A 25125-nucleotide genomic window follows, 5' to 3' on the forward strand; every position below is an offset into this window, starting at 1 on the left:
AATGTAGTGTTACGTTTTAAGTCCAGATTGAATGTTGTATTCTTGTAACAAATATACAGAAAAGTTTACAAAAGCATACAGTATGGTAGTGATTTATATTTTTTGTTTAAAACTGAGAATTATTGTAGCTAATTAGCTTCAGGGAATTTGTGGACTTTGATTTCAATTAATCTAAGCATTAACTAATCTAAACAATGAGACCATTAAAATGAGTTCAGATCATTATATCAAAGTTCTTTCTCTACCATGAAAATCTTGTAGTGAGAAAATGTCTCTTTAGGGTATTTCTGCCTAAAATTATAAAAAAAAAAAAAAACATTGGGAAGGCCTTATTTTAGTTGGGGGAAATCAAGGCGGCTAAACGCTTTAAATCATATATTTTTTAACAATAAAACAACATCATATGTCAAAAATATTTAAACATTTAGTCAAAACAGAATTCTGAAACTGTGTGTTGGCATGTGTTGCTAACCTGGTTGCTAAGCAGTACACTGATGGTAGGACACCCGTGACATAACAGCACTAAAAAGGGTGAAGGGTTTAGCAGCCATTTACAAACACACATAGATCCTAAATCGGCAGTGAGAGTTCTGAGCAGGCACAATCCCTGAATGCCAATTTCAGCACCACGGATAGCTCCTGTCGCTCACTCACTCTGTAGTATCCCAGGAAGCCCTATTGTAACCCTTCGTCTCTGAATTGCCTGCCACAGCACACCTTAATAAGATTCAGAGCACACACTGGTATTACCAGCTAGATCTGTACCGCACAGTTTCATTTAAAAGGCTTACTTTAAGTAATTTGTTGCCAACAATGCTGATCCATGTTTGGGGTTTTGAGAGGCGCATACATCACATCTCATTCCAGGTAAAAAGAGTACTTATATAATTTCCATTAAGCTGTCTAAATATGTCAAGTAGGGGAATGATTTGTAAGACTTACATGTGGTACAGCAGTCTGCTACTGGGGATTTCACAAAACAGATAACTCATAAATAAGGCTCACAAAAGTCTCTAACCTAAATAGCACCAGATACATGTTTGAAAGTTTAAATACAGATGTACTATATTTCTTTCAAAACTATACGTTTGAGACCCTTTTGGCAAAACAAGTCAAATTTATGAACTTATTTTGTTTGCTACAATTCTTTTACGAGCACATCAGTATAAAGATTCAGTGAAAATAAAGATTCACAATAAACTTTGGGATGGACTCAATCAATAAAAATACACAATAGCTTTATAACCTGTGGTAGTTCTGTTCGTGTGGTGCTGTTAAATTAAACTATGATTGAACGTGGCTCTACTGGTGCTGGTAAATGAAGTGGTTCAGAAAGCCGTTTGGTTGAGTTCACCTCTTAAAGCATTGAATTGCCCTTGATTTAAAAAAAAAAAAACAGGCTGCACATCAATGAAACATTGGTCCATGCATTCAAATCAGTATGGGTAACTGCGGAACAGTAGCATATCAGTAGATTCTATTCCGTATGCATTTATTTCCTCTCTTGTTTACAACAGTACAAAGTGTGTGCGTGTGTGTGGGGGGCTCCCACAAAAACAAACAAAAAAACCCCACAAAAAAAACCTTATTCCTACAAAAGAAAAATGAAGCTATTTACCTCGGCCAAAATAAAACTTAAATAATAAAACTACACCAGAATAACTTACCTCAAAAAACCTACTATTGAAGCCAGAAGAAGAAATTGGGTGGTGAGATATGTCAAAACAGGACACTAAAAGCATTTTATCACAGTTTACTTAAAATATACTGATATTGTAGTTGGATTCTTTGTTAGACAAATATCCCCTTTACTTGGGTTTTGGGAACCAACCGTTACAGAATAATACTAATATCACCACCACTGCTCCACAGTCAGGAATGCCCGGTCTCAGTAATTGCTGTTGTATAGTTCCAGAACTTTTATCCGTTGTGACTCACTTAGAAGCTACTGGAGTAGAACAGATATCTGATTCAATATGAAAACAAGCACACAATTTGAATGACAAGCCTATTATTGACAAACACTGTACTGTACTTGCAATGTGACACACATTTAAAAAGCTTGCCTTTTCTTCTTTATTTGTTGTTTTCCTTTCAATTTCTTGTTTGGGTTTTGTAAAAATGATTGATAAGATATACAGCAGTTTTATCAGAGTTGCAAAAGTTCCGGTATGCTTTTTTTTAACATTACTGAAAAGACAACAAGGATGTAAGCTTGACTCACTTGTTATTTGAACATTGTTTTATTGAATACTGAAGGTAATACGCTGGAGCCTTACAGAGCTAGGCTTCTCAATGCATGTTAGTTGCTGTATGCTTATACATACAAAGGTGTGAAATTTTTTTTTCTGGCAACATGATGCTTACATACATTGTCATTATTTGTAAACCAGCTACTGCCTGATTTCACTTGCCTTAGCACCAACACAGAAGACACATGAATGTTCTCGACATTACAAAAGAGGAAGAACAAGTAATAAAGTGACATAAAAAACACAACATTGAGCTAATGCACACATTGCTGCTGTTGCATTATACATTCTCATATATCCTATGAACTATATATAACGTTAGGTTAATACCGTAACCCTGGTTCCCTGAAAAGAATAACAACCATTACCGAATGGGAAGAGCCACTCTGACCCATCAATTGCTGATCATATATAAAAAAGCTGCCCTATCAAGATCCAGCTGTGAGGAGGAAGTCCCTCCCATCTCCTGCTGAAGAGGGTTGTCCTCACAGTAGCATATCACCATTTTTAAAATCGAAGGTCAGCTGGGGACATGACCTCAAAGGGCAATGGTTGTCTTTTTTCAGGGAACCAGGGTTATGGTAATAACCTAACATTCCCTTTCAATTGGAATGACAACCATTACCAAATGAGAGGTCTGAAAACTTCCAAAACCACTGGTTGGTTAATATGGAATGAGGAGACCACCTTTGGTAAAAAGGCTGGGTTCATTCTTAATGTTACCCGCGAGTCATTACCAGTCAAAGCCATAGAGGTGTCATTGATGGACAGCGCATGAAGCTCACTTACTCGTCTGGCAGACGTAATGGCTTATAAAAACACCACTTTGAGGGAAACAGGGTGCAGCTCTGCTGAGGCAATGGGCTCAAATGGGGGACCCATAAGGACCCCCAGCACCAGCTCCAGATCCCACTTAGGGACCATGCTTTTCATTGGAGGACAGAGCCTCCGGGCCCCTTTAAGAAATTGCACTGCCAGGAAGTGTGCCCCAGCGGGCACAGAGTCAGTTTTATCATGGCACACTGACATTGCTGCCAAGTAGACCTTCAGTGTAGATGCAGATTTTCCTGCATCAAACAGGTGTAGTAAGAAGTTTAGAATTGTCTCAATAGGACAGGTCACAGGATCATGACCCCCAGTAATGCACCAGTCTTGGAAACCTTCCACTTATATGAATACTGGGCTCTAGTGCTAGGCGCCCTAGCAGACTATAGTGTCTCTACTACTGCATCTGGCAAACCTTGTCTGGATAGATAAGATATAGTTGGTAATAAGTAGGCTATCCTGCTGCAGTCGCAGGTCTGTGCTAGTTTTGTTTGAGACATTGGTTGTGTTCTTATAGCGCAGATTTCTGCAGTTCTGCACAGCGCCGCACAGAATCGCGGAGATGTGCTATAGACGTCATTCAACACCCACAGAAATTTGTGCAGATTCTGCAAAGCCCAGCACAGCTTTGAAATGTTACTGCGGGAGGCTGGCTGCAGCTGTGAACCAAAGGGACGATGCAAAGATCACAAGTGACCTGTTAATCGTAATGCAAATAACCACTAAAACTTCTGCTGCCACCTTATTAGCCGAGGCAAACGACATTTTATCATTATACAATGAAGCCGTGAACAGCCTTGTCCATGCTATATTAAATGAATAAATCAATTATTAAAAAAAAAAAAAACTTAAAAAAAATATAATGTACTAAATCCGTGATAAGTGATGTATAATTTTACAATAAAGTAAATGTTTATCTAGTATGTTAAACTGATTGTTGATAATCCAGACAAATGTAAATATAGCACTTTGAAAATGTGTGCTTAGCTGCAAGGTTTGGAGTAGACGTTTTTGTAAAAGCTGCGTGTGATGTCAGAAAGACAGCAGCCAAGAGCAGCCGGCGCAGCAAGCTCTGGGTAACAGAACGCAGCAATTGAAACGTGTATTCTGTGTCGTTGACCATTTCCTTTAAAACCATTATCAAACTATGGTGTCAGTTCACAAAAAGATCTTCCTCAGACACTTTGCTAAGGCTGCAAATACTATCGCTTGATTTAGAAGCGTGGTTGCAGTTGAAAAAATACGTTAACCGGTGTATAACTGAATTACGATAATTGCGGTTTAGAATAAAAGCAACGGTATTAATACCGTAATGTACCTAAACAGCGGTAAACTGAAAAACCGGTATACCGACCTATCCCTAATGGTGATGCGGAACCGGACAGGAGCGGCCCCTCGGAAGGCGATGGCAGATGCGGACTCTCAGGAGGCGTTGGTAGCAAGGAACCCTTGGGAGGCGACGGCCACTGCAGCCTCTGGCCAAGGAGGCATCGACATCTCTGGAGCCTCGGACCAAGGAGGTGGCGGCAACCTTGTAGGCAGAGACATGAGGAGTGGGTAGTCTCCCTCTGACAGTAGAGGCGGGAGCAGCAGGCAGTCTCCCTCTCGCAGTGGAGGCAGAAGCAGCAGGTACTCCTGTATCTGGAGACTGGTGTGGCTCTCCCTCGATCGCTGGAGACAGGCTTCCTTTTCTTGGGTTCTGGACGGTCAGCCTCCCCGCTCTTGGGCTGTGGACACTTGGCCTCCCCCCTTCTGGGCGCTGGACTCTCGGGGCCCCCCCCTCCGATTCTGGGAACTGGACACTCAGCCTCTCCCCCTTCTGGGCACTAGGGCTCCCCCCTTCTGGGCGTTGGAAGCTCTGGCTTCCCCCTTCTGGGCACTGTATACTCAAGATCCCCCCTTCTGAGAGCTGGATGCTCGGGCTTTGCACCAAACTCTGCACAGGCATAGCAGATGGGGGCCCCTTCTTTTTTCAACTGGTCATGGTCATGGTGCTGGTCATGCCAGTCTTCCTTCCAAAAAATTGTCCACCTGCAGTACCTGCTATGGCCTATGTGCGTGGAGGCGCTATAATCCTACACTGGACACAATATTTGACAGGATGGCAAAGCCTCATTAAGACTCAGAGGATTTAAGTGTTGTTGTGCACATTTTTTAAACAAAAGTAAATCAAAACACTGCTCACAGACCAAAATAAAAAAGGTCAAACAAAACAAGTCATGAGCACAGACATCAACAAAAGAAAATCCCTCACCCAACTCTTCCACTATCATGATTAGTTTTATTTTAAAGACAGCGTTTGTCTCTCTCCATGTGGCAGCAAAAACCTCTGTCCTAATGGAGTTTCTAGCTCCCTTTTTATATCATGTGGCTGTTCCTAATTAGCACCAATTATCTAATTTGGGAACAGCCACCACAGTCTCACATATATTTGGCAGGGATAGAAATTAACCCCATCCCTGCCAACCACCGCCACTAACACACACACACCAAACATTGTTTACAAGTAGGGCCCTGCCTTGACACATAGATCTTTTTAATGTTTCTCAGCCCATAAAAAGTTACTTATAACATTTTATAGTTAACTTGAAATCTCCATCTGTTTAAGAGCTGAAAACAAAGGACAAATTAAGAGAATTATTACTTCAACTAAGAGTTCAGTTAAGTAATTGAGAGGTCAGATGGAATGTAAACCAGGGGTCCTGAGGACAGGGTTCGGGAAGCCCTGCTGTAGAGTGTTATGAGGTAATAATGGAACTCCCTAGTCAAGTGTTCTATCAGTAAACAGTAATTTTTGAACAGGTGTCATTAATTCATGTCATCTCTTAGCTGTGCTTTATTTGCCATTCCATTACTGAGTAATAATAGAACGTCTGTCAGCAGTGTCCGTATATTTTCAATATATAATATTTTATTGCAAATATATTTTCTCAGAATGTAATTCCTTAACCTTTTTTAATTTCTGCCACAATATACTGATTCTTTCACCAGCCCTTATATTAGCATCCACAATGCAGACAAGCAGCTAATTTAAGAATCAGCCTTTACAGTCTATCAGTACTAAGTTAATAAGTGCAACAGATGTGGCGCCAAACTAACTGAAGCATGCTATTTGAGCCGAAGGAAATAGAAAATGACACGAAGAGAAAGGATGTGGTCTGCATGACCATTTCTTTTTCTACATCTTAGTTTCCTTAATCACATTTTGCTGGTGATAATGAATGACAGGATATGCAGGAATATTATACAAAGTTTACTGGCTAAACCTGCCCATTTATACAAAGTCACTGTTCTTTTTAAATAATTCAAAATGGGACCCTCCCTGGCATGTCACATAGTTTTAAAGAGAGAAATACTTTAAAGATGCTCCCATGTCCCCAGTTTCAATGGGCAAAACAATTTGGGGATGTAGCCAGCTGATCTAAACAGTAGTGGCTCTAAACACAGATGAATTTTAAATAATAAATTGGGACCAGACCTCTAATATAACTTCCTTCAGACAAAAATGCACTTAATACACTCACACACTCTGTTAGAGGTGTTGGTTTAAAGTTCCTTTTCTTTTACTGATTAAAACAGTAAATATTTAGATCCCTCGTGAATGGACCGAAGGAATTGTTACAAAGGGGTGGCGGGGGATTTAGAATACATATAAGGTCCCTTCACTTAGATGGTTAATGAAGGGACCATTAACCAGGCATGGGCACAAGCCAAGAGCTGGCAACCCTCTGTCTTGAAAAGGAGAAAGCTACCTATAGACAGGCTCCCAGCTCCTCAAGCTGGCTGACTGGTGGAGGAATGGTCCCAATACCACCCCCTCAATGCACCGTGATCCATCCTTTACCACCCACCCAGAGTATGTGGGAAACAGTGTGTGGGAATCGACAGCACTGAGAATAACAACAGTACAGAGAATAAAGCCATTCCTTCAATATGCCAGTGCTGTTGCTGCTGCTGCAAAAAAGAAAAGACTGCATTTTTAAAGGAATTATAACATTAGTCTCTGTCAGTGCTTTCAACGTGGCATTGAGTTAGAAACATGAACAGAAATAGGAAGAACTGAGTGACCAAAATTGATCAATACCAGGAATTGAATCTTGTTTTTCTAGGTTTAGCATGAATGAGGAATCTTCATGTTGTTCAGTTAATAAATGGCAATCTCAACACATATCATTAGTTCTGCTTTTCTCAATAAAAAGCTGTTATTGAGAACTCTCCAGTAGGTCTCTTAATAAAAGAGTGAGGGCTGAGGGTTGCTGCCAAGAGGACAGTCCTTCATTTGATGTTGTGTCTCCAAGACCTCTTACTTTAAATAAATAAATAGCAATAGATGAAAAATCCCAGGCAACAGAGTGTTTCTGCCGGTATCCCAGGGAGCAATGGGGCTCAGAGGCCAATTCTTAAATGGTTTGTAGCTAACATCTTCTACATTTTCCATATAATTAATTTCTTACCCGTTTAATATCCTATTATTATGTCTGTATTTTTTTTTCACGGCAAAAAATTCCTTATTTCACGGCATTTCACGGTCTAAATTACAGAATGTTTTGTTTTTTTATATCCACATTCTAATTTCACCACAAGTGAATTTGCAAACAAAATAAAAACATAAATAAATGTAAAAATAACAACAGACATGTCACATGTCCCCCACTACTTGTCCCATTCAAGACCCACTTCAGTGTTGACATACTTCCAATATAACACAAGTGCATCTCAAAGAACCATCCACAGTACTGGCAGGAGAAGGAAGGGAGGAAAGTATGTAGTGATTAGGTGATGAGTTTAGGTTGGAGGGAGTGCATGACCTTTACCTTCTTACTGCAGTTCAATTCCTCAGTGTTTTCTATTGACAAGATGTTTCTAAGGAACTAATGCCTTCAAATACATTTTTGTATTTTTCCCCTTTTATTAATGGGCTGACTTTTTTTTTTTTTTTTTTTAACCAAAATGAAGAGTATTCCAATATTAAAAGTTGATACGCTATCTCAGACTGCGATAGGTGTGCTGTAGGTCAGTCAGAATCAGTCTATCAGAGTGAGGTTGAAGTAATTTGTACCAGGAAGCAAGAGCAACTTTTCATGTATATTGTTTAAATATCTGCATTTTCCAAATTGAAGTAGAAAATACAAGAATCAAACAGATGAAAGGGAGACTGGTGATCACTAGTCGTTATATGAGGTAATAGTTTTTTTTTTTTTAAATGCTGTTTCCAAAGGTCTCAAGTTGTTTCTTACTAGTTCGACACATTGAGAAATATAATACTGACAGAGTGGAGCACACACGTCTACATTCACTCACTAGGCTCCAACTAGGTTTTGACCTGAAGTGGTGATGAGGCGGTAGTAAGCAGAATTCTCCCTCCCAGGTTGGTAAAGACAAAAGCTGCCAAATACCACACTGGTGACCTGGTCTGATTGCCACTACAGGTCCAGTCACTGCCAAGGTGTGGAATGGAGGAGGTTTTGCAGAAAAAGGAAAACAGATAATCCTATTTGACCTTATTATTTCGAAGCAAGCAGGTTTATGATGTCCTATTTTATTAAATAATGTAAATAAGATGATTAATAAATCACAACTGGGAAAAAAAAAAACACTTGGGGCTAGATTCTCAAAGCTATTTACTTCGAATTGTCATTAACACCATTTTTCTGATGGTAAAAAGGCACCCAGTAAAGTCACCACATAAATAAACAACCCTGACATTTAATTTAGGGGCTTTAAATGTATTGAGCAGTCTAAAGTTGTTTCTCATTTGTTTTAAAATTGTTAGTGTGATTTTTTTCCCTTCCATGTGCGCAAATGTGGAGTAAATAGCTTTGAAAATGAAATCTTTAAAGTGGTTGCAGCTAACAAAATAATTTCATATATCCTACCTGTTGTGCATTTCCTTCCTTATATACTGTTGGTCTCAAATGTGCAGTACTGAAAGAAGCACGTGCTATAGTAAATGTGAATTTAAATTTTAAAACCTGGAATCTGGTAGTGCACTAACGCTGAACTGACACCAGTCTGTTTTTGTGTCTTCCCAGGTACCTATCAGGGTCAGTGGGTGGGAGGAATGCGGCATGGATATGGTGTCCGGCAGAGCGTCCCGTATGGAATCGCAGCCATCATCCGCTCTCCGCTCCGAACCTCTATAAACTCCCTGCGCAGTGAGCACAGCAATGGCACGGCGCTGCACCCGGATGCTGTGGGGGGAGCAGGGGGGGCGGCGGCAGGCAGCCCAGCCGTCTCCAGGGGAGGCTTTGTCCTCACCATGCACAGCGACGCAGAGCTACTCAAAAATAAGAAGAAGGGTCTATTCCGGCGGTCGATACTGAGCGGGCTGAAGCTGCGCAAGTCTGAGTCCAAGAGCTCACTGGCCAGCCAGAGAAGCAAGCAGAGCTCCTTCCGCAGCGAGGCCGGTATGAGTACCGTCAGCTCAGCCGCCAGCGATATCAACTCCACCATCAGTCTAGGGGAGGGCGATGCTGATCTCTCCATCATTGAAGATGATATTGACGCCACCACCACTGAGACCTACATAGGGGAGTGGAAGAACGACAAGAGGTCAGGCTTCGGGCTCAGTCAGCGCTCAGATGGGCTCAAGTACGAGGGGGAGTGGGTCAGCAACAAACGCCACGGCTACGGCTGCACCACGTTCCCCGACGGCACTAAGGAGGAAGGGAAGTACAAGCAAAACATCCTGGTGAGCGGCAAGCGGAAGAACCTCATCCCACTGCGGGCGAGCAAGATCCGGGAGAAGGTGGACCGCGCCGTGGAGGCTGCCGAGAGGTCATCGAATGACGGCAAGCAGAAAGCGGAAATCGCTCTATCCAGGTAAGTAAACAGATATCTTTTCTTATGATGCTCATCAAATGGAGTGACAAGGGCAAGTTAAAGGATGGAGGGTGTAGCTTTAGCTTAAAGATTTCCCTCAAATCCTTCAAATCTAGTTTATAACTAGGCTTGCTATGTTTGGATATTAATCAGTAAAGCTTGTTAAATGTTGAGTTCACAAAAACTATGAGTTAGACTGAAATAAATTTATATATGATTAACATCGGTAAAAACACTTGCTATATTTTATTTTCTTACCAAAAAGAATATTTCAGAAATCCTTTCTAGTTGGTGTGGTTTTTATATGTGCTGTCTGTCACGTTCTGCTCTGAATGGCTGGGGATGTCACTGCCAGTCATCTCAGTGGTCCGTTATTATTGTAGTTTCATTCTGTTCTGACAGATCTCATTGACTGAAGCAGTGTTAGTATGCTCTCTGCTTTTATTTAAATGACTGTCAATCATCAAGACCTGCAAAGACTGTGCACTTTCATGCATTGTTTCAATTAAAATGGTGGTAACCATGTTTTTGTTGCATGTTGAATATGATAAAAGGGTTCACTAAATGAGATGTTTTTTCAATGGCATAAAAAGTCAATTTCACCCATTCTCTGCTTGAATTGAAAAATAATTGGTAAATTCTTTCTAAAATAAATGTCGACATTAATTATCGATTTGACAAAAAAAAAAATCGAATAGTAGCAAGCCTATTTATAACATGTGTTCTTTCAAAATGGCACATTTGAGACACTGGGGATAGTGTTGCAGGGGGATGAATTAATGGTCACACGCTAGTGTACTTGATGAACTTGGAGGTTAGACATGACACTGAGAGCTACATTGAGGCCTTCAGGACGCTTTTAACTTTTGATTTTTAAAAAGTCCCCAGTACAGAAATGAAATGGAAAATGGTATACCAAACAGTTCTAAACAACAAGAATAGATTAGTTAATTTACCTATGACAGTCTATTTCACACCCGTACAGGATTGCTCTTTAAACATCAATGGTATTATGGCCTGCCTCTCGTTATAGTATTTTTTATGTTAAGATATTTCTCAAGTAGCATATGCCTTTATAGTGATGGGATCAGATTCCAAAAGCCAGCCTTGGTGTTGCTTAATTGTAGCTATAAAATAAAACGGTGTTTCTGAACAAAGGGCATAATAAGATGGGCCCTCCCCAGCAGAACCTAATGAAGCTCTGAGAATGCTATTAGCTGACAAAGGGTTAGAGAACCCTGCAGCATGTCAGCTGCGACGTGCCGAAGCCTCAGACAAGGCAAGATTAATAACCAAGTCTCGCTGAAACCTGCCAGCTGCTAAATAGAGTGGCTACCCTCTTAATTATGAAGCTGTGGGCCAAGAATAAAACAGAAGCAACAGCAGTTCCACCGCAACGCTGTGATTATAAATCTCAAGAAAACGAAGGAACGCAATCCATTTGGTGGTGATTTTGTGTAGGCAGGGCTGTCCCTCAGAACACAATCATATTTATTGAGCACAAACATACTGGCATTGTCTCTTTTCGTGCAGTCTGGATAAATCCCTGGTCATCATTATGGCTCTTATTACCAGAAAGGTTGGACAGCTCTGGTGTAATGCACATTGCGGGTTGATACCACCATCTCACTTCAAATCAGACCCAGGTAATAGAGATGAGATGCTATTGAATTAACTTCACAAATGCCTTCACATCCAACTGAAAACATGCCTGTGCTATTTATACAATCTACACGTGAGGTTCCAAACGGGGCCACAGGACAATTAATCGACCATGTTAATTAGATTACAGAGATTTCCTTTAACCTGATTGGTCAATAGCAGGATTCTATGTGGCAGTAAAGGACCTCAAATGTTATCTTTCAAACTGCATTAAATCTCTGTTCAAAATGAGTCTGCCTAAAAAAAAAAAAGTTAAGATGCATTTTTATCATTTACCCTTTTGCTGCTTGCTGAATGAAAATATCTGTTCTAGTACACACCTCTGAATGTTGTCTTTCAAATCATGTAGAGTAAAAGGCTGCTTCCTGCTTGCCCTAGGGTGTTCGGTCTTTCAATCACAATCATTACTGCGAGCTACTCAGGAAAATAACATCAAACTAATTGGAAGGTGTCAATAGGTCAGAGGGCCCTGCATGCTTCCAGATGTGGGCTAAAAGTCATATAGCCAGACGGGAGCAGTGATTGGAAGTAGGTGTTTTCAGCACCTCAGCTCTGTAGCCTGCCCTGTCTCGGATATTAATGAGACTGTCAAGTGAAAGAGTCAAACTGCAGATCAATACAGCATGTGGTCCCATTCCCGTGATCAGCAAGACCTGGAATTGAATTCCTCACAGGAGCTCTGGATCCAGACAGGAGCTGTGGACTATTATTGCATCAGTCACTTGACTTTATATAGTTGTCGAAATACTCAAACAAAATAGGCAACCAGGCTTATATAGAGGATACACATTGCACACTGATGGAGGATTCACATTGCACACTGATGGAGGATTCACATTGCACACTGTGTATCACTGTGTAACACTATGTATTTATATTAAACTTGGTTGGCTATGACATCTCACAAGACACTATGTTTAATACCAGACCTCTTGTTGTTGGCATATTAGGAGGACAGTAAAAAAAATAAAATAAAATAAGACCTCTTGTCAAAAGAAATGAAAAGATGAATGTTGTAGTTACAGAGTAGTAGTAGTTATATAAATGATTCCACTAAAAAGTGATTACTTGGCTCTGCTTCATTGATAATTTATGTGGATTCAACCTGAATGGTGAAACAATGACATCTGCCAATGCATCAGATAGACACAGTGTACAGTGTGCAGGGGCAGAAGGTATTATAGGAAAGCCTGAGTCATTGTGAAATAGACTGAACGAGAACGGCACATGAGAACAACAATTAAATTATATGTAACAATTGTTTTAGGCCAATTTGAGTTATTTTAGAGGTTTTAAAAACATAAACTACATTGTAAATATAAAGTAAAAGTCACGTATACATGTGTTTTAGCTTGTGTACTGATGAAGGCTCTAATTTTGAATCAATCGCATTGATATGAGTTACTGGCAAACTTGTTTAAAATAAGAGTTTTGCTGTTTTGGTTTTGTTCTATGTGACATAGGGCAAAGAAAATGAGACATTGAAATTATTTTCTGGTGGTTCACAGGATCTGTAAATGTCTGTGTCGGAGGTGGTAGAACTGTGTCGCACTGTGGCTCGAATAGCTTAGCTCATTACAGACCACAGAAGAAACTGTAAGTCATCTTTAAAGGGGTAGCTAGAAGTAAACATGTCTAAGTAGTTCTCTGAATAACAGCATTATGGTATCTACTGTTTTACTAATGCATAGATAAAGTGCTGGCCACAACCCACACCATCCTGACTGCCTGGTGCTTTTTACAGTCCGTTAGTATCAAATACTACAATATTCATAAGGACTTTCTTTTGGCAGCCTTTTGTGATTTTTTTGGGATCATTTTAGAATTCAAATTTAAAAAAAAAAAGTTTTTTATGCAAGAAACATTACTTTCAATAAATAAAAAAATGATTCCATGAGGACCATAAGGTTTGGTATCGCTTTTGTATTTTATAAATGTAAACATTCTGGCATGTATTCTGAATGTCAAAAGAATCCTTTTAGCATACATTTTGTGTAACAAATGTACCATACTGAAGTTGTAGAATATATAAGCATATATAGCACTCACTTATTTCAATTTGAACACTCTCTCAAAAAATGCAGATGTAAGTTTGTTGCAGAGTTGTAAAAGAGGGATTCTGGAGTGAAAATGTAACTTTTTGTGGATCAAGTGCAAAGACGAATGCAAATTTTATCTGAATATTGTGAGTCATTTAAAAATCATGAATTATCCAAAGTACTGGGTGCTGCAGCGAGAAAGGCGTTCGTTTAAGTGAATGTCTTCATCATTGTTAATTTGTAATTATTGTAAAAAGGAAATAGCTAAACTAAGAGACTGAGATGTATCTTTAATTATTGCCAGCTATCCTTATAGTGGTTACAAAATATAATACAAACTATGATATAGAAAATTATTTGAGACGTCATAATTACAACAACAGAAACTTTATGACTGTATTTAAAAAATATAGTATAGCATGCTTTAATATACAAGTTTATTTTCACACATCAGCCTGTATTCTACAAAACCCTATATGAAATGATATATGCATATACTTGCTACGGCAGTACAGCAGTAAACATGTCAGCATCCTGGATGAGAGGAAAAGTCACTTCCAATCAGCTTTTTAAACAGTGTGGATGTTGATTGCCATTGATTGGTACTCAGTTGTAAAGGTGAGGAAAGGGCAGCTTTTCTTTTTTTTTTTTTTTTTTTTTTTAATCAACACGTTAATAATCTGATGTGTTTTGATTTATTTAATACCTGCCATCAAGTGCTTCTTAATGATAATTACTCAACCCACCTAAAACAAAGCACCAATTATTTGAATCATCCGAACAGCAGGGTATTCAAATACTACTGTTAAACCAGGGCCTGTGGTGCTGTACCGGGCCTTTACTGTTTTCTGTGTAGCTAATCCAAGCCTGAGGTTAAATCAGATAGTCTCTGTAGCACTCACACAACAACACGCAATCGCATGCAGAAAAAGAGCTGAAGTGATTGGGAAGGGCAAGCAGCAATATGAGAATGCAGGTTGAGCCTGTAGGGGTTACAGACAAAGGAAAGGGACAGAGCTTGGTGGTTTGTCAGTTAGTGCCGAAACACTGCCACGAACTGAGCCAGGGTGAGAAGGAAGCTGTGGAAATAATGTTTGTAGCAGAGTGGAAGAGAGAGAGAGAGGGAGAGGGAGAGGCTGATGTAATGGAATAATTAGTGATTGCCTGTACTGTAGCTCATCAATTATTTTTCTGTCCAGAATCCACAGCTTGCTATAAATAGAAATTGAAAAATCATTGTGACTAAACTCGGATAATAAGCAAGGACCTGTTAATTGATTTAATATGTAACAGGACCAGGGGTCTGTATTAAATAGCACTTCCTTTTTGATTTTGAGTGTTCACGCAAAGAAAAGTGCCTCCATGTTAATAAATATTCAAAAGTATGGTTCTTTTACAAAATGTAATTTGTTTTATATGTACTGTCTCCCTGAATCAACATCCCACATTAAAAAATCAACCTCCATATCTCATTGTATTTCGTAGGTTCCCCTGCTCATAGATCTGTTAATAGTTACTGGGCATTTGGATATTTTGGATGAACGATTTGTTAACAATTCTGTCAAATAAGACATTCCTAAGAAACCTCACGAATCATAAAAGCAAGTGCGCTGGCTGGTGTGAACAAACTGGGGAGCCAACAAGGCCTGCTTTCTGTTTAAATGTAGTGCACAGAAGAGTAATGAACAGCCACCCTAATGCAATAAAGCAGAAAACTGTTTATTTTATCATCATGCTTGGATACTGTGAATGCACTTTATTTTTTATACTGGAGCAAAAGTTCAATGAATCCAACTCCTAAATCAATTTTCAAATTAAAATTGTATTACACTGAATATATAAATAATTCAACTGCACACCCACATTCATAGATGAACGGCAAGGTTATATTTTATTCATTCTTGTCAGAAAGTTGAAATTTTTGTGCCTATAATGTAAAACCCTTGTGATTCCCATTCCAAGCCGTACATTGCTTTTAATGTAGTCAGACCTGCTCATAACAAATATCTGATTTATAGACAGGTCTAAGATATTTAACAAAGCTAATTTACCAGGGGTATCCAAATAAAAAAGAAAAATCTGCCATATAAAGTTCAAACCTTTGTGTAAACTGACATCACTGATTAGTATGCGATGTAAATCCCTGACATTTGTAATTTAGCAAAGGTGTATCGCCCTGAAATCAGCTTCAGTCACTGATAATTTGCTTAATTAGACATCTTTAATTGTTTTCAGCTCTTAAACAGTTGCAGATTTTAAGTTAACATTAACATTTTAGAAGTAATTTGAACTCTGGAACTGTTTAAGAGCTGAAAACAATTAGAAAGGTCTACTTAAGCAAATTATCATTTCAATTAAGGGTCTAGTTAATTAATTGAGAGCTCAGCTGGAATGATAATCAGCAGACTGGGTCCCCAGGACGAGGTTGAACGCCATTGGGCTAGATAGAGGGTGACCAGATTTTCAAAGCTCAAAATCGGGACACATTGTTAAATAATTGATAAGACTAATTAAACCATTTAAACATAGGCTATTTTAATGGGTATATAAATAGCCAACCTCTCACTTAGTATTATCTTTTTTTTAAAGCAGCTACCTAATTTCAGTACACTCCTGGGTGAATAATTTATGGCTAATTAGTTTAAGTAGCCATATTGTGTTGTACGTATGGCATATTTTTATATTGAGTTTATTAATAATAATAATAATAATAATAATAATAATGATAATCATCATTAAAAATACATTTACGCTTTGGCATTTTTCCTTGTTTCTTTACTCACTGTGCCTGTATACTTCTGTATAACCAAGGTCCAGGAAGTGCTGTAGTTTAAACTTACTAAATCTATAGCAAAATATTTAAAAAAAAGCCCCACTTTCTGCTAAAAGCTACAAAAAAAACAGGATGAACCGAAACACCTTTAGCACAAAAATCAAGAAGGGGAGCGTCATTTCTTACTTGTTTAATATCCTATTAAACAAGTATATATTATCATGGGTGTTCTATATATATCATGGTTGTTCTCTGCCATTCTTTGCCCAGGTCATTGTTTACCATGTTAAACATACCAGCAAAACTGTGTTATTTCAACCACTGAGAAACTAGAGATTTTCCATTTACAAACTCACAATTTCCACAGTTCACTTAAAAGTTTACCATAGGAAGTACATAGCAAATTGTAATAAGGCAGAGTAAACGCATGGTAAAGCATAGCACTGGAAAGAACAAATGAATAAACACGGCAAACCAGGGTAAATGATGATAAATGCATAGCACAACCATGGGAATCGCATAACCAGTTTCAGAAGACTGTTTAGAAGTTAACCTGGTGGCTACTGGACTAGGTAGTAATCATGGTAAAAATGAACTAATCATTAACAACAATAGAGAATGATAGAGAGACACATAATAGGATAACAAGCATGTAAGAAATGAAATATACCAAACATGCCAATGGTATTAAGTATCCCAAAGGGGTGGTTAGCAATCATATAGAAGGTTAACAATATACTTTAATTGGAGAGCTCAGTCACTGTTAAGAAGGGTGCAATCCACTGATTGCTTATGTATGTGTTTGTTATCGAAGGACACATGTCTGTTGATGATAACAAGTATTAAAGAAATGCAATGCTGAATACAGACACTGTGTCAATTCCCAGTTGACTGGAGCCCAATAATAATACCATTTAAAAAATAAATATATAAAGGAGCTCAAAATATAAGCCTGGGGTTTTTCAAAAGATCGGCTCCATCTATAATTATTTTCTCAAAAGGATTGTGCCATTAATCTAAATGGTGCTTTGCGCACAGATAATACAACGTTATTCAAGTGAGCACATCAAACAAGACGCCCAGGGCACAGAACGATTTCAGGATAGAGGCCTGCGTCTGGCCAGCCTACCATATCTGGCTCATTAGCAAGGCAACGTGGGGAACATGCAGTGCCCTGGGGTGCAGTCATAGATACTGTTCTTACTGTAGGAGGGCTAAGAAAGGGAGGGCAGCAAACTACAACCTTGCTTAATAAAGTACATCCTGTCAGTGTTAACAGAATTAAGAGCAAGATACTCTTTCCTCAATATTATTACTGTGTTTTAGTGACATTGTAATTTTGTATAGCTTGCTGGGGAGTGTGTGTGTGTGTGTGTGGGGGGGGGGGGGGGGGGGGGGGGGGGGGCTTCTGATTGTACTTTTATGAAGTCTTTCAGATAATTTTGTAATTTGCACTGTGTTTTGAAACAGTAACCTTATCGGTCTTGAATTGCCACACTAACATATTGGGTGTACAATCACACACCACAAAGTGTTATTGGTGCCTCTGTCACTTTATTTTGGCTGCTATTTAAAGGATTTTACTCTTGAAATGCAACACGGAGGAATATCACATATAGAGGATACACGATGGTTCAAAGTGGGTTATGTTAAAATAATGAATGAGCAAGGGAAGACATACAGAAACCACTGCGTGATGAGTTGTTTATATTTTTACTCACAAGTTTTCTGTACCCACGTGTAATTAAACACTTCATGATAAATCTAATTAAGGAAATGATTGTTGGGTTATGGATTAAAAAAATGATGTTGCCCTTCTCCCTTAGCTTCTCTGATCTTTACAATCTTTCTGAGTGATTTTAAGTTTTGTTGCTCTAATCTCAAACTTTATACCGCTTTTCTCTGTATCTTATATAGATTTAGTGGGACGAGCAGAGTTGAAAGTTCACCAAACAATGGGGATCAATTGAACTAAAAGCAAGACATTACTTCATTATTTTATCCAATGACACTCAAGCCTATGTTAATAAACAATGATTTCTGACCTGCAGGCTGATTTTTCTCCCACAAAGGGACGGTATAGACAGAATGTAATGGGTTAAATCTGCAGCAATCACTGGCATCAATATCTGTGCAATTCCAACCCTTATCAGCTGCATTGCACAGTGTCGATTTCAAAAGTGTCTTTGCCTATTACTGCACACACATTTCAAACAGAAGCAAGCCAGTCCTGTTTGAAATACTATAATAAACTCCCTCATTGTGATCAACTTGTTATAAAAACAAATCTCACTACGACACCCATTTGATGGGATATTGGTATGCATGTTTTTCATTTTTATTATTATACTTATTGTACTATTTCACAGTATGGCTGGCAAAGTTGAATGGAATAAGGAAGGTTGTTCAGTCCTGATATTTAGTATTCTCCAGGCAAGTGCAATGCAGGTAAAGGCAGACTTAGAGAAACACGATAAAAATGCAGTATTGGAGTACCAGTAACCAGAATTGCTTATCATTGCAGTCACTGTAAAATAGCAAGGAAATGTGGGAATAAAATAATAAAATAAAAAGAAGCTTAATGTTTCTTTTTGCCAGGTGAGGAATGATTCATTTACAAGGCAGCAAGTTGGATTCAATAGATACTGGCTTCTATTATCAAGCCTTAAATACAAGTGTCACCCTGAGCAAACCCTACATTCTGCTCTCTGGTTGTATCTTAACAGCATCGTTGCCTCATTTCAACCCCCAGCCCCTGGAGTCTGCAATTGATTTCCACACCAGATCTCTAGAGAAGAGTTATTGCTATTCACAAGCTGCCACGATTGGCACAGCAGAACTGCTTTTGTGTAAGATGAATGTAACACCCAGTTGTATGCTATAGAGACCAAGCTGAAACCCTTATGCAACCCAGGGGCAATACAGTCAAAAGTGCTTAACATCACTCCTGGTAATGTTACCCTCTGCTTATTGTTCTGAATTTAATGGGAGTCAAAGTGGATGAGCTTCTGATAATATCAAGTTGGTTATTACCACACTCCAATTAACCCTTTCAGTCCTGAATTATTTTTGTCGAGCTGCAGAATGCAAAATTAAGTTATATAATTAAAAAAGGAACTTATTTATTGAGTATCTATGAAAACAGGGCAAATTATTGTATTTTATTTTTTATTTTTTATATATATTTATACACTAACACAGACTAGGAGACCTGTTAGGTTCCAATGTGATTTCTGATGGCATATGTTAACATATGGTGCTAAGATAAGGCAGGACCTTAAAGACTGAAAGAGTTCATGTCAATCACATTTATAAGACATCTTATTTCCACCCCTCCTTCTATCACTTTGGGAAATAAAAGCACTATAGGGTGACACAGTAGCAAGTTGCTCTAAAGTATTGCAATAGTCATATGGGACAGCTAATCTGACCGACTTTTGGGTTGTCAGGTGGTATCCAAGACTATACAAATTACTGTAGCGCTCGGAAATAATTCAACAAAACTCGCTCTGGAAAACAGACTGAGCTACTGGTTTCCCATGCCAACTTCCCTGAAAAAAGAGATGCTAATCGTGGTGACAATTCCCTCCAGAACAATGCAAACACCTTCCAGTCAGTCATGCCTGCCTATGGTGGCTCACTACACCCTCTTACACCCTGCAAGCAAGAGGCAGCACAGGAATAATAATGAATTGTGGTGTGGAAAACATTTACAGAACAAGAAGCCAGGCTTTTTCAAGGGGGGGGGGGGGGGGGGGGGGGGAATCTCATTGTTGGCTTATTAAATTACCCACAGGGAAAGCAATTACCGAGGCAATATAGGAATAAATGGAATCTATTCTCTCGGTTGTCAGGGCAACAGGAGGAACCAGTGGTTTCTACTTTATCCCCTTACTTGAAACAACATGATATAGTAAACTGGCTGAGTTAGCCAACGGACAGTGAATATTCTGTTTTCTCTAAAAGAGAAACGTAAGGATACTGCAACAGGATAAACTGCACCATAGCTAACAGACACAAACCAGGGAGCATGTTGTTGTTTTTCCCAGTGTGCTGTTGGCTGTTGCTTAATTATTCATGACAGATGGTAGGTTAAGTGACTTAAGTGACTATTCCACATGTTGATTATGCTGTGATTTACAAAGCCACAGCCTTTGTAATAATGATCCACTGGCATACAGTGTCTTACAAAGAATTTATACCGACTTGAATACATTTTTTCAGTCAAAGAATAAACAGTTTCCTATTTCCTTTTTTTGTTTTGTATTTCTTTTTTTTATACTTTTTGCCTTTCTAGTTCTTGATGTTTGAAATGATTATGAATGGTTTCTGTTGCTCTACAATTAGATTGTCACAATTGTTCTGCCTTTGAAGAGACTTCCTCAGTCCGTTCAAACCATGTGACAATTCATTTAGCCACACCTATTCTCTATCTGTATACGTATAGAGTAGGTGGGGCTGGCAGAGCTGAACATTGTCACATGGTGTGGATGGAATGAAGATGTTTCCAACACCGGTCAATGGGTTTAGTCTGGGGTTCCAGCTGAACTAGACAGTAGGCATGTTTAAAAAGTCATCGTAATGTCATATATAACTTTATTCTAAAAATCAAGAAGAATAGTTAAGATAACTGCTGCTTTAATAATATAGGAATCTCTGCAACCTTAAATGCTTGGTGGAGGGCTAATAAAATCTGGAAATATGAGCTCATGCCCTGTAAACTCTCCCCCATTTGGACTAATCCTGATTTTGTAATTACTAATAAACCATTCCTGTTCCAATTATGGAAACAAAAAGATATCACCCACTTATACCTGGCTGTACCTCCTCTACGCTCCCCTGCCTCCAGAGCCCGCTCTTTCTTCACCCTCACCCCACAGTGGTGGAACGACCTTGCTATGGATGTCAAGACTGCCCAGTCTCTGAACACCTTCCTGCACCTCCTCAAGTCACACCTCTTCAGACAACACCTGTAAAACTGAACTTTTCCCTTCTGGACATTATAGCACTCTGCCTTTAATGCATTTTAACTTATACTTATCTGCTCCATATTCTACTGTATTTAATCCTGCACTTAACCCAATCTGTAGTATTTTGTATTTCACCTGCACTCCTATCTAACCCTGATGTAACTATCAACACTGTTATTTGCTCTTGAACTGCCCCGATATCAAATCGTACTGTGTTTTGTATTTGCTCTTATTAGAACTGAAGTCATTGTATTTTGTGTCTTGCTCTTAATTGTACTGTAATTCTTGATATGTATCTTTTTGTATACAACTGTAAGTCACCCTGAGTAAGGGCACCTGCTAATAATAATAATAAAATAATATAAATAAATAAATAAATAAATAAATAATAATAATAATAATAATAATAATAATAATAATAATAATAATAGAGAAATATGATCTCCCAGGGCACAGCTTTTTTCAATATCTACAGTTAAGGGAATCTTAAAGCAAATTAATCATGAACTCTATTAAATTGCACCCTCCCCTCTACTAATAAATTGGAAACAATTTTAAATACAAAAATTGCCCTCTCCAAAATATACAGGCTTCTAACCTCCCGGGATGAAAAAAAAACAGACTCAGACACAAGTCACAGAGTAATTTATGTTTCCAGTTCTGGTGCGTTGCATCACCACTTTGTTAAAAACTGTTGTGCATGTCTTGAATATTGCTCCTGTACATGTCTTCATAATTAATCAAAAGCTGCTGCTGCATTTGTTAATGTGTGTAGGGGTTCTGTGTTAATTTAGCTTGTCAGTTACTTTATTATCAGTTTCTTAACATACACTTGCCTATTGCTATTCAGTTCATTTCATACGTGGATGCATGTGCGTCATGACAAGTAATCTTTTTTTTTTATTGATTGATTCATATTGTGTCATGTCGCTAACTGTCTTAGAGAACACTTCGCCTAAGAGAATACTTTGCTTGCTTTCCGAGGGGTATTATCTTAACCAGAGACAACTGTATTTGTGCAATGCGACAGGCAATGTAACAATGTGAAAATTACATGGCACCAGCATTATTCCAAAACTTAAAATGGGTATTTAGCATCAAACATTTTCATAATTTATTTTTTGATTTTTTGGATATAATAAGATGTTTTTTTTTCAGAGTATATGAGCTGTTCTTCAGCTCTAGTTGCTTGCTATAGGCATGTCTAAGATACATCAGCCAGTGTCTTTACATCAGCACAAAGTCTTACAGCTATAAACAGACTCTGGCTGATCCAAACATGTTTTACACAAGCCTGTCAACTAGAACAAAAGAGCAAAAATGTATTAATGCCACAAAAAAGTGTTACCTATGTGTTATTATGAGAGCGCTGTTTCCCCACAAACAAATCAATTTATATTCACTCTTATTCCTTTTGTTCACACTGTAACACTTCAACACAGCTAAAGCACAGCGAAGTGCTACACTGCTGGTACACTAACTGTGTTTAGCTTTTGTAAGGCAATTTCAGTAAAGCAGGATGGCACAGCTTGTGTTAAAGAGTAAGTAGTAGGCTTCCGGACAGTATTACGTTACACGCCCCCATGTGTTGCTACAACTGTTTAAATAACATACCAGTCATTTTTCTTTTCATTGTTAACATCCGGATCACTTTTTACAACTTTAAAGTCTGTTTCAAAGCTCTTTTGAACATGTGTGCTCTAGTGTGCCGATAGTATAAGGTTTATTGCCCAGGTAACACAGCAATAACGATCCATGATGTGGTACGGAACAGAAAAGCTCTTCCTGCAGTGATTTAGAGCTCAACCCCCAGTGCACTAGAGCGGACATTTTGAAAAGAGCTTTGAAAGTTGTCAGGATGTTGACAATGAAAAGAAAAATGATCTTATTTAAACAGTTGTAGCAAGCCAGAAAAGTGCTATTTCCCTGCAGTAAAGATGTAATACCTAGTCTGGGATCCATGGTGCCCCCCCCTGCAGCACTCTGCTCCCAGTGTCGTATCTTCTGGTTTAAAAAAAAAAACCTAGCAACATATTTACTTACTCGTTAACTCCCTGGTGGCACAACTCGTCACAATGTTCTTCCATCTCCACTTGGCTTGTCATATTTGTATATATTAGTCTACTGTGTTGCTCTTCTAGCAGATTCAGTCATCCTGAAGTACAAAACACCCCTCCATAGATCTTGGAAACAAATACAGATGGTAAACCAGATTGTCAACCTTGTTCTCCTGAAACACCCTGCCCCCAGTGGAATAATAAATACAGTGCATTGTTGCATGGGGTACAGGTTAATGGTTACAAACTGAGAGAAGACATGCTTAGGAGCTCTAGAAAGACCCCGGGGGTTACCATGATGTGATGTCTGAAACAAAAAAATGATGCACAAAGTGATTCTATATAACAAAAAGAAAACATCAGTTTAGATGGCTGTGATATTTCAGGCCCTTACCAAGTTACTCTTGAACACAGTGCAAGTACATTAGATCTCTGCTCTTGTAAGTTACGCACAGAACCAAAGTTTCTTGTGTTAAAATATAGAGTAGCAGCAGCAACAACCCATTTACTTCAATAATAATGCTGGCAATACACAACAATGTGTATTGCCAGTGTGTAAAGCACAGAGTTCAGACTCAAAATAATAATACAAAGAACAACACACAACACAGACACGGTCACTTCTCCTGATAGTGAGTGCTCTGAGTGCAGGTGCTGTAAAAGGCAATTTGTAGTGACAGTAGTGCAGTGTAGTCCGGGCTTGATGCTGGCCTGTAGCGACAGCTCCCAGTTCGTGTAAGCCGTCTAACAGTAACAAACAGAGACAGTTCGTTTCCACAAACAAGCAGAACACTTAACACTCACGATATGCTTTACACAGTCAGTTTCCTTTCTCGGTCATTCTCATAACCACATCAAAGAAACAGAGTACATCGTCACACCCCCAAGTATATCCTTAGTCACGTCCCCTGTGATAGCTAGTTCAGTCACTTCTTCTCCAATCCATGACTGACACATCATGTACCGATTTAGGGCGATGATTTTGGGCATTGTGACTCCGCCTCCTTCCTGGATGGCTGGCTTCCAACTGACCCTGGAATGAACTTCCAGACCAACCAGTACGAGGCACTCTGTTCATGTTCTACAGTGCCTTCACAGATCGGGAGGGAGATTGTTGACTAGGATTCATTCGCTCTCTGTCACACCATGCTAAGCGAAAAACGACAATTCAAAAACCGTCAAAATCCACCAAAGTAGCAAATCCACCCACTTTAATACCAGACAAAATCTCTCATTATACGGTATGTTCCTGCCCTCTACAACATTGGACTAGAGAATTCAAATTCAAAAGAACTCAGAATTCAAGAAGAAATAAAGCAAATGAAAAGGAAAATCAATAACAATCTATCAGTGTGCAGCAATACTGCAACAGGCAGGAAAGAAAGTGCTCAAATGTTGCAGTCACATGCAGGTATTTAGAAACACATAAACATTGCCTATTAGTGCAGCCAAGGGATACAAATATTATCTCTGCTGTCTAGGAATATGTAACAAAGAGCATAGCATTATGTTTATTTCAGAATAAGAAAAAGAATGTGTGACACAGTTACCAACAGTACAGGGAAATATGACCTAGCCCCTCCCTCCAATCTGCTTTCATCCCAGTCACACATGTACCTTACCTTCTCATTGCTTTGTATTATTCATTGTTCTGCAGCACGCCATACACACAATCCACAAAATTCCAGTTTTTAGTATAAATAGATAACACCGCTTTTTATGTAA

General features: G+C 38.8%; 1 protein-coding gene across 1 annotated transcript in view; it reads left to right on the forward strand.

Moving 5' to 3' along the window:
• The window catches only part of LOC121296045 (junctophilin-3-like), a 50225-nt gene that overhangs the window by 6007 nt on the left and 19093 nt on the right, over positions 1 to 25125 (forward strand). Inside the window, exon 2 of the mRNA XM_041221199.1 lies at positions 9110 to 9899. Coding sequence (XP_041077133.1) covers positions 9110 to 9899 — 790 coding nt within the window. The remainder of the gene's footprint in view (positions 1 to 9109; positions 9900 to 25125) is intronic.

This window comes from Polyodon spathula, chromosome 21 (genome assembly GCF_017654505.1).
Source record: "Polyodon spathula isolate WHYD16114869_AA chromosome 21, ASM1765450v1, whole genome shotgun sequence".
NCBI classification, from domain to species: Eukaryota; Metazoa; Chordata; class Actinopteri; order Acipenseriformes; family Polyodontidae; genus Polyodon; species Polyodon spathula.